We start from the raw sequence: 9,381 nt of genomic DNA on the forward strand, positions 1-9,381 counted from the left end.
GATCTCTTGAAGCAGATGCATTACTGTGACTTTGCGGCTAAGGTTGCGGACATTCCACATACACTTGGGTACGACACAGCAGCCCTAGGAAGAAGTGACAATGGTAGACTTCAAAGCAAGGTGGGTGATATGTATAAGCGCAGATGACGGGAATCCATGTGCAACAACAAATATTAATGTATACCACACACACAACCCTGAACACAAGATGGGGATCTATAGGTGTGGTATACAGGCCACTTCTTCATGATCACATTATAAGTTTTTTTTTAATCCTTGTAGCTCGTGTGGTTCATAAAAGCCAAAAACAAATCTCTTTCATCATCTATAATTGAAAGAAATTGGGTTATTACATATAATTGGGGCTCCATTTTGCAGCCAGTCTAAGTGGGTCAGATGCTCTGAAGAGCTCTGCTATAAGGTTGTATGTCTTGTCTTTCTGTATCTTAAATTATATAAAAATAAATACCATATAACAAGATCGGATCTATCTACACGAGAGATTTAGCTGATTTAGCCTACGATAGTACCACCTTTGATATAGAATATATTACAGGACTGGTATATCCTGCACTGATCATAATAAATATGCAAGAACTGTATATCGGGTTCATTTACTTTATCAGTTCATGTTCTTTCCATACAGATTTATAAAAAATAAAAATAAAGGGAAAATAGAGGAAAATGGAATTCTCACATTTTTATTTCGTCTTCTGATGGGATCCAATTCATATGTGACAAAACGAACCGTTTGTATATCAATCCCTGCTTTATTCAAAGGGGTTTATGAAATTAGAAAAATAAAGTCTATTCTAAATTTTCCATAAACAGCGCCACCATAGTGCCATGTTTCAAAACGCGTAGCCACGTTATGACAGTACATCTGTGAATTTTCAATTGCTACCATATAATCACTTTTTAAAGGAAGAATAAAAGCTATGTTTTAATATACTCCCTGGCTGATGCTGGATTTTTTGGTACTACATTGATATCAGCTAGTTGGAGTCTCCATCTTATCCGAGCTTCCCAGGTGGAGTATCAAGATACAAGGGTGAGCTGGATATATACTTACTTTGTGGATAGTGCATGGTTGTTTCAGGTATTACAGCTCAGTCCCATTTATTTGAAAGGAACTGATGGGCAATATAAGGCACAGACCATAGTGGGAATAAGCAGATCATATTTTCTTAATCTTGACAATGCCTCAAGAAACTGTGAAGGAAATTCATAGCTTAATTCAGTGGTACTTAGAGATACATAGGCAGAATCCGATGTGCTGACTTCTTATACTATAGTTGTTTTAGGTAGAATACTGCAGTGCTTAACATATAAACATGCTGTATTTCCACAGAACTTCACATATAACAATATAGGTATAGTCTAAGAAGCTATAATAATATCAATCTGAAATAATATGTCATCTAAATCAAGTACAAAAAAATCAAATTCATTGGTAAGAAAGTTCTGATCTATAGAGACTTCAATATCAACTGAAATGTCCAGGACCTATGGATTGTAAAGTGGTTTCTCCCAATTTCATGTAAGATCCCTTCAATTCCAGAAGTAACAATGGAGTGTCCAATGGATACAAAACAGTCATACTATCATGATGAATGTAAAGCAATAATGTATATTTATCCTGACACTGGGTCATCAGAAAACCATTCCTATAACTGGAAGAGAAACCTTAGCCCAGTCCACGTAAACCACAAAGCCAGAAAAGAACATAAAGAAAAAAGGTCATGACGTTTGGGTAACACAAACAAATTACATATTCTCCATAGATCTTTTAACACTGTGATCTCTTCCTTTTTCTGCTTTCTCCTGGTTCATGTACTCCAAGACCTTCATAAGCATGTCCTCATCTATATACTGCTTATTTTGTGTGTCATCCGTTTCCCTGGGTAGGGGTAGCCTTCGATTACCATTGGCTACAGTCTCTAAATCCTGGTAACCTCGCACATTCAGATATCCTCTCAAAGCCTTTTCATACTGTTTTTCAAGATCCTGAATGTCACTGGGTGAGTAAAGGGCTGGGATTTTTTTATTCTGATTGTTGCCAAGAAGCTCTGGATATTTGGCTAGCATCTTTACTACATAATCAGCCAAATCTTCCTCCTTGTCTGACCTGGGCTCATATTCTATTTGTCTTTTTTCCAAGTCACTTGGCCAGATGACTTTATGTCCTTTGGGTTTGCTAAACATGGAGTACGGCCTTGGTATACCATTGTTTTGGTTAAAACGATTGAGGAAAGGATATTTTTGATTTGGTAACTTATCAGCGGCCATGAGGTTCATCATCATATCTTCATCTGTTAGATCTTCAGGACCAATAGGCAACATAACAGGTTTGGGCTGCTTTATAAATCCTTGCTTACTTTTATACACATCCGTTTTATCTGTCATAGTTTCAGAAACCTCATCCAAATCTTCAGGAACTTCAACCTCTTTTTCAGACTCCAGTCTTCCAGGAAATTTCCTACTATCTTCATCTTGCAGCATGTCAATAAGATCCTCAGGAGGGATTTGTAAGTTTCTAGATAGATCGATCAGCTGAAATATAGCTTCAGGATCTAGAGACCCTGTAATTCCTGAGAATTTTAATGACCGCTTTTCTATATTCGGTTTACCCTTTTCCATTCTGTTCAACCACATCTTTAAATAGGAGTTCATCAGTTTGGACAGGTTTTCGGATTCCTGCTCTTTATTTTCCTTCTCAGTTTCTTCATCCTGCAAACCCAACAATCCAGAACGTTTCATCTCTTCATCCATATCGTCTGTCTTCTCAACCTCTTCCTTACTCTCCTTTAACTCTTCTTGTGTTTGGCTCTCAACTTTCTCTTCGATGGGGTTCCAGTCCTCACCTCCCGCTACATCTTCATAAGCGATGTTATTGGCTTTATACATGTCATCCTCATCATCCTTGTAAAGTTTTTGGTCTTCTTCTAATCTGTCTCTTTTGTGGTTGGCCTGGCCTTTGAGTTTCCCCAGTTCCTGGAAGACAGACTGCAATGTAGCTAGATTTTGTGGAGTATACTGACCTTCGACAATTTCATTGGTCCTTTTCAGTGGGTTGTCCCGAGAGTAGTCATCATATAATCTTGGTGAAAATTTGCTCGTTTTTGGTCTTCTCTCAGACCACTTGTTTGAGTCGTAGTCTTCGATCAGCTCAGGTGGTAAGTTTTTGTCCATTAAGTTGCTGTACGGTTTGCTTTTGTCTTGTGGTGTCACCTTTGCCTCTTTTTCTGCTTGCATCAAAGCTTCCAACATTGCTTTCATCCACTCAGACTCATCATCATTGAGGAGAGGTTTGGCACTGTCTGGTGAAAGGGGTTGCACTTCCTTCTGCTCAGTGAGGAATGGTGCCCCTTGGTAGGAGGTATAATCAGGGAGGCTCTCTGTTCTGCTACCTTGCTTCCTGAGGTTCTCAATGTACTCCAGTGCCTTCAACATATCTGGGCTTGGCAGCCTTTGTAAACTCTTCATTCTGTACTCTTGCTCCTGTTGTGGCACTTGGTAGTACTGAAATGATGCAGCATCAGCAAAGGACATTAGGATGATTAAAAAGCACAGGGATAAGCATCTTGCAAGATAGTAGTTCCTTGGAGATGCCATGTTTATCAATATTTCCTACAAAAGAAATGGAGATGATTATGCAGCAAGGAATGAATTATGTAACATATATCACAGAGCATCAAATCTATCACTCCCCCAAGTCCATCATGTCAGTAGCTGCACTTAATACCATTAGAAATGCAAAACACATATGACAAATGGACCAATACATCTTGTTGATTTAAAGTGCTGTACTACCGGCTGCTTCCCAACATCTAGACATTTAATGAATCCTTGTCAGTGACTGATCTCTGACTGTGAAATCCCAATCTACTTATAGAAGCGCCGTTAATGTGCTCGTATTTATAGACTTCAGGTTGCTCAAAATAACTTTTGCCTTGGCTTCAGGTTTATGTGTGAAGGTTTAAAGCAGCACAAACCAATGTATTATGCAGACACAAGTGCAGTCTTGGCTTTTCTCCACGAAGACTCTTCAATCTTGATTTACTAATATAAGTCAGCACCACCCACAAGCTCTGGGTTCATTTAGATCAATGCCACATCCAACTATATGTATCCTAGATAGTGAAATGTGTTACTCCATTATTATCTTCTCTAGGTCTATATCTAATTGTTAACAATCAGACCAAGACTTAGTATTAGTAATATGAAATATATCACTATGGTACCCCATAACATTATAACTGTGGTAGACCTATGAATGCTATCCAGAGAAGATTGAGATCCTCCTATTCTTTTTCACCCCACCTTCCCCCACTAATACCTTTTCTAGGTCTATCTCTATTTGTTAACAATTAGACCAAGACTGAGTAATATACTCTATTAGTCATATGAAATATATCAGTGGGGTCTGGTACCCCATAGCATTATAACTGTGGTAGACCTACGAATGATATTCAGAACAACTGGAGATACTCCTATTAATCCCCCCCCCCCTATAGCCTTTACTAGGTCTATGTCTATTTGTTTACAATCAGACCAAAACTGAGTAATATACTTTATTAGTCATATCAAATATATCAGTATGCTTTGGTACCCAATAACATTATAACTATGGTAGACCTATGAATGCTATGCAGAGCAGCTTGGAATCCTTCTATTCCTTTTCATCCCATCTTCCCCACTATTATCTTTACTAGGTCTATGTCTATTTGTTAACAATCAGACCAAGACTTAGCAATATACTGTATTAGTCATATTAAATATATCTGTAGGCTTAGGTGCCCATAAAATTATAACTGTGGTAGACCTATGAATGATATTCAGAACAGCTTGAGATACTCCTATTCCTCTTCCCTCCCTATTACTTTTACTAGGTCTATGTCTATTTGTTAACACTCAGACCAAGGTTTGGCAATGTACTGTAATAGTCATATTCAATGTATCACTAGGCTAAGGTACCCCATGGCATTATAACTGGTAGAACTATGAATGCCACCTGGAGTAGTTTGGGATTGTCCGATGCTTTTTCTGTTTATTTCTATTATAAACTTTTCTCCAAATAGTAACATTTGAATACAATATTTCACTGGACTAATGGATGTGTATGGGATAGGAGACACCCACATAAACACAATGTGACAGGTTACAATGCTGAGGTCTCTCAAAATACAATGAAGTATAGATACAAGGTAAAGGAGTAACATAATACATACTCAGAGCAGTTCTATTTACTAGTGACATAATCTGTCATGTAATATCACACATCCCCATATTCTCCCCAGCAGATTACAGATTACCCCGCTACTGCATCCATATAATCTATGACATATGTGCAAAATCCTCCCAATAAAAATCAGATTGTAGATAACATACTGTGCACTTTAGGAGTGCATCAGATCTTCTGTATCCATAGCATAGTTATTATGATGGCGGTAGCAATGGTTAACCCCTTCATTATCTGACAGCTTCACTTTATGGCAGAGATAGAAGCGGATGACTCGGGTAAGACATCACCCTGTCTAGTCTAGCAGCCAGCATCCTGCCATTGTCTACATCTGATGCCTGGTAACTTGTACAGCATAGCAACAGGCAATGCACTGAACACCTCCCACACCATAACTTAGTTAAGGAGAAGGGTGTGCACATATAGCAATGTGTGGAAGGGATTGCCTGCATCTATCTATAGGGCTGAGTGGCTGTATATAGCCTAGTGTATATAGTTCCCAAGCATTGCTAGAGAAGCTGCCCCAAGTTCCCTGCGCCCCTGGGGTGCACCAGCCTACCTGTGTGCTTCAGGCAGAGGGCTGCTCTCTGACCATCGCTCCCTCTCAGGATGGAGATATTTGTTTCAGCACCAGAACAGCTCCCAGTGCTTAATAGGGCGCGTCACGTGATCCGCATGACGTCACTCGGTGTGCACACAGCGCCGGGGAGTGAGAAGCAAGCAGGGTTAACTCTTTCCTTACCCTCTGACATTATCTAAATCATTCCATCTACAAGGTTTAGGGAGCGATACAGACATCTAGGTACAGGCTGGACTATCAGATCACATAAATCTGCTTTATATTACATGGTGCAGGCATGCATTACATTATGATCATTGCATAATAATATATAGGGTGTCTGCAGGGGTCTGATTAACCCCTGGTGGTACCCCACTCTCCGCACTTATCCTGCAGTCTTCAGGATGGTCTCCTGCACCTGCAATTGCTTGTATTAGTCAATGGAGGCTTCTGGATCATATAGCACACTTGTTGCTTATGAGAAGAGCTGAATGCTATACAAATCTGACAGCCAGCTACCCTATCTCCTTCATATTGTGTTCAGCCATTGAATGTGGGCTGTAAAATGAAGTAGTGAGGGCGGTGCCTTAAGGGTAAATTCACACAAGGCAGATTTTGTCCCACTGTGCCATTCATCTGAATGGGAAATTAAGAAATCCCTGTGCTTGTCACCAAAACAACCCTGTGCAGATGAATGGAAGTGCAACAAAACGGACACAGACAAATGTATGTAAATGTCCAGCATACAATAATACACTGTGTATTTCCCTGCAAACCTTTGTTTCCCATTGGTGAAAAATTCTGTATTTCCAGAGCATCAAGATAGGGCAGAATGCTCTTGTAAAAAAAGATGTGTCTGTCATTGATTCCCATTATAATATTTTTCCATACTGATTTTGAAGTGTTCCTTTGCATCAGAATCAGTGTAAGCCCTCGTTCACATCATCGTTTGGATTCCGTCTGAGGGAGTCCCGAACGGAATACAAACACAATTGCAAGTGCTGTGCTGTAAAAGCACACGGACCCCATAGACTATAATGGGGTCCGTGTGCTTGCAGCGTGCTGTCTGCACGAATCATGTGGACAGGAAAGTAGATGGTGAACTACTTTCCTGTCCGCAAGATCCCTGCGGAGATCTCGCAGCAAGGACACGGACCCCATTATAGTCTATGGGGTCCGTGTGCTTTTACTGCACCAACGCTTGCACTTGTGTTTGGTATTCCGTTCGGGGGGGAGGGGGTCCCCATGCGGACTCCCCTGGATGGAATCCAAACACTGTTGTGAACGAGGGTAAGGCTGATGCCCCACAATTTGAAAATGCAACTTTTTTTTTTATTGCAGTTTTGCTGCATTTTTTTGAGCCAAAGCCAGGAGTGGATTTAACAGAAAGCAGAAGTATAAGAAGCTTCCTATATATTTCCGATTCCCATTGTAGCCATTCTTGGCTTTGGCTCAAAAAACGCCGCAAAATCTGCAACAAAAAAAAGCTGCGTTGCTGCAAAGTGGAAATATCAGTGTAAAATATGCTAGATTTATCACAGTGGTATATTATTACACTGTGTATTCTAAGTTCATACCGCCTTTCAGTTGGTTTACTTTGAGCCAGAATTTTACAACACAATTTTGGTGCCTTTTTGGCAGATCTTGGTGCCTTTAAGTCTCACCCCCTTTTTCTGAGAATCTACAACCATTGAGAACCAATAGTGCTGCATTGAGTATTACAATGTAAACTTTAGCTAAATCCATGTTTGTAAATCAATGATTTTATCGCCAATACTTAGGATATAATAGAAATTTTTTTCTTTTATTTACATGTACCAGATTTTCACTGACGTCGATACTTGCACAATGACATTTCCAGTCCAGTTTCTCCATTGCGTTGTGTTGTTGATCAGCACTTGCCTGATCCATCATGTAACATGCTGCAGATGCTGCTCTGGATGGAGGGATCCAGGCTGCTGGGAGTAGACTTAGAGGAGGGGGTTGTTGTTGTTGTGAAGGTATAGGCTGCTACTTATGCAGAATATGGGATTGCAAATAGTAGTAACACTGTGCTGCTGCTGATAAGGACAGGGGAGATAACCTATATGTATTTTACTGTGGAATCAACATTGATCTTTTTGCTATGTAACCTATATGATAAGAGTATATTATGTGAGTAATGAATAAGGACTATTTTCTGTGGTTTTTGAGGCTTGTTTTATGCAGTTACAAAGCTGTATGAAGCTTGAGGCTTACTCTTTGCAACCACAGCTGTTATCTGTCTAACCTCCGCTGTACATATATTTAGGAATATACAATGAGGTGAAAACGATGACTATTTTAGTGAGTGGTTTTTACTATGGATACATAGAAATCTGTAAGTCACAGAAATAAGGGGAGAAATCAGAATTTTTTCGCATGAGTTTCTCTGACCCCTATGGGTATATTGTTACATGCTTAAGATCCGGAAAAAAACTGTTTGACAGATTGACCTTTAAAATATGGTGCCATTTCCCCAATACTCATCACCCAGTTTCCTGATGGTTCTTATTGAGACCAGTCTGCCATAATGTGTTGTCTAGTGTTGCCAGGATCAGATGTATCTGAGCCCACACAAACAGTTCAGTTATGTTCATACGGCAGAAAATGAAGAGGAATCCCTCTTCATTTTCTGCCGGTGGCATTTTTGCCTACAGTCGGCCATGACCTGGCCTAATCTGCAGGGAGTCTCGAGCTGTGGACTCTGTGGAAGAATCAGCCATGGAATTTGCGGCAAGATCAAGCAGGAGTCTTCTTTTTTCCATGTTTTGCTGCGATCTCTACTTCCCATTGAAAACAATGGGAAGGAGATTCCTGGCAGAATCTGCCCTGGATTCGGGCATGAAAACTGCCCCTAAATCCACAGCAAATCCTGCCATTTGAACATACCCTTAAAATAAGCTTTTGATCTTGTAGGAACATGAATTTAAAGGGGTATTCTGGTTATTGCAAGTTTTTTACTTTCCATCATCATATCTGGTTAGTGAGGGGTCAGCCAGTGGGACACCTCCAATCCTGAAAATGGGAGTCTAATGTCCCCCTAATGAATCAAGTGCCATTTTGTGTATGCACACTGTTGCTCTATTCATGTCTATGCTCAGCTATCTCCATTAGTCCCATTGTATTGAATGAAGTGTCAATGTGTACATACACATGGGGGGTCCCATTTTGTGATCAATGGTCATCTTTATCCTAAAGGATAACTTGTAATAAGCAGCATACTTCTTTAAAGGAATAATTCAGCATTTTGCTAGTGATGCAAGGTAGTCAATGAAGTACATTGAAAATATGCTATTGCTTATTATTATTAGTATTTATTTATATAGCACCATTAATTCCATAGTGCTGTACATTATTATATTAATTTCATGGCGCTGTACATTATTATATTAATTCCATGGTGCTGTACATTATTATATTAATTCCATGGCGCTGTACATTATTATATTAATTACATGGTGATGTACATTATTATATTCATTCCATGGTGCTGTACATCATTATATTAATTCCATGGTGCTGTACATTATTATATTAATTCCATGGTGCTGTACATTAT

At 39.5% G+C, this 9,381-nt stretch overlaps 1 protein-coding gene across 1 annotated transcript; it reads right to left on the reverse strand.

The window, feature by feature from the left end:
• Nucleotides 1–1,062: 1,062 nt before the first annotated feature.
• Nucleotides 1,063–5,909, reverse strand: SCG2 (secretogranin II). The gene is made up of 2 exons (XM_075268879.1): nt 5,802–5,909; nt 1,063–3,630 (listed from the first exon to the last, which is right to left on the reverse strand). The coding sequence occupies exon 2, from the start codon at nt 3,613–3,615 to the stop codon at nt 1,768–1,770; it is 1,848 nt and encodes a 615-aa protein (XP_075124980.1). The 5' UTR covers nt 3,616–3,630; nt 5,802–5,909; the 3' UTR covers nt 1,063–1,767.
• Nucleotides 5,910–9,381: the final 3,472 nt, after the last annotated feature.

This window comes from Leptodactylus fuscus, chromosome 3 (genome assembly GCF_031893055.1).
Source record: "Leptodactylus fuscus isolate aLepFus1 chromosome 3, aLepFus1.hap2, whole genome shotgun sequence".
Classification (NCBI taxonomy): Eukaryota; Metazoa; Chordata; class Amphibia; order Anura; family Leptodactylidae; genus Leptodactylus; species Leptodactylus fuscus.

Excerpts from the sequence above, each read along its gene's own strand:
- SCG2 (XM_075268879.1), bottom strand. The coding sequence starts at position 3,615 with ATGGCATCTCCAAGGAACTACTATCTTGCAAGATGCTTATCCCTGTGC.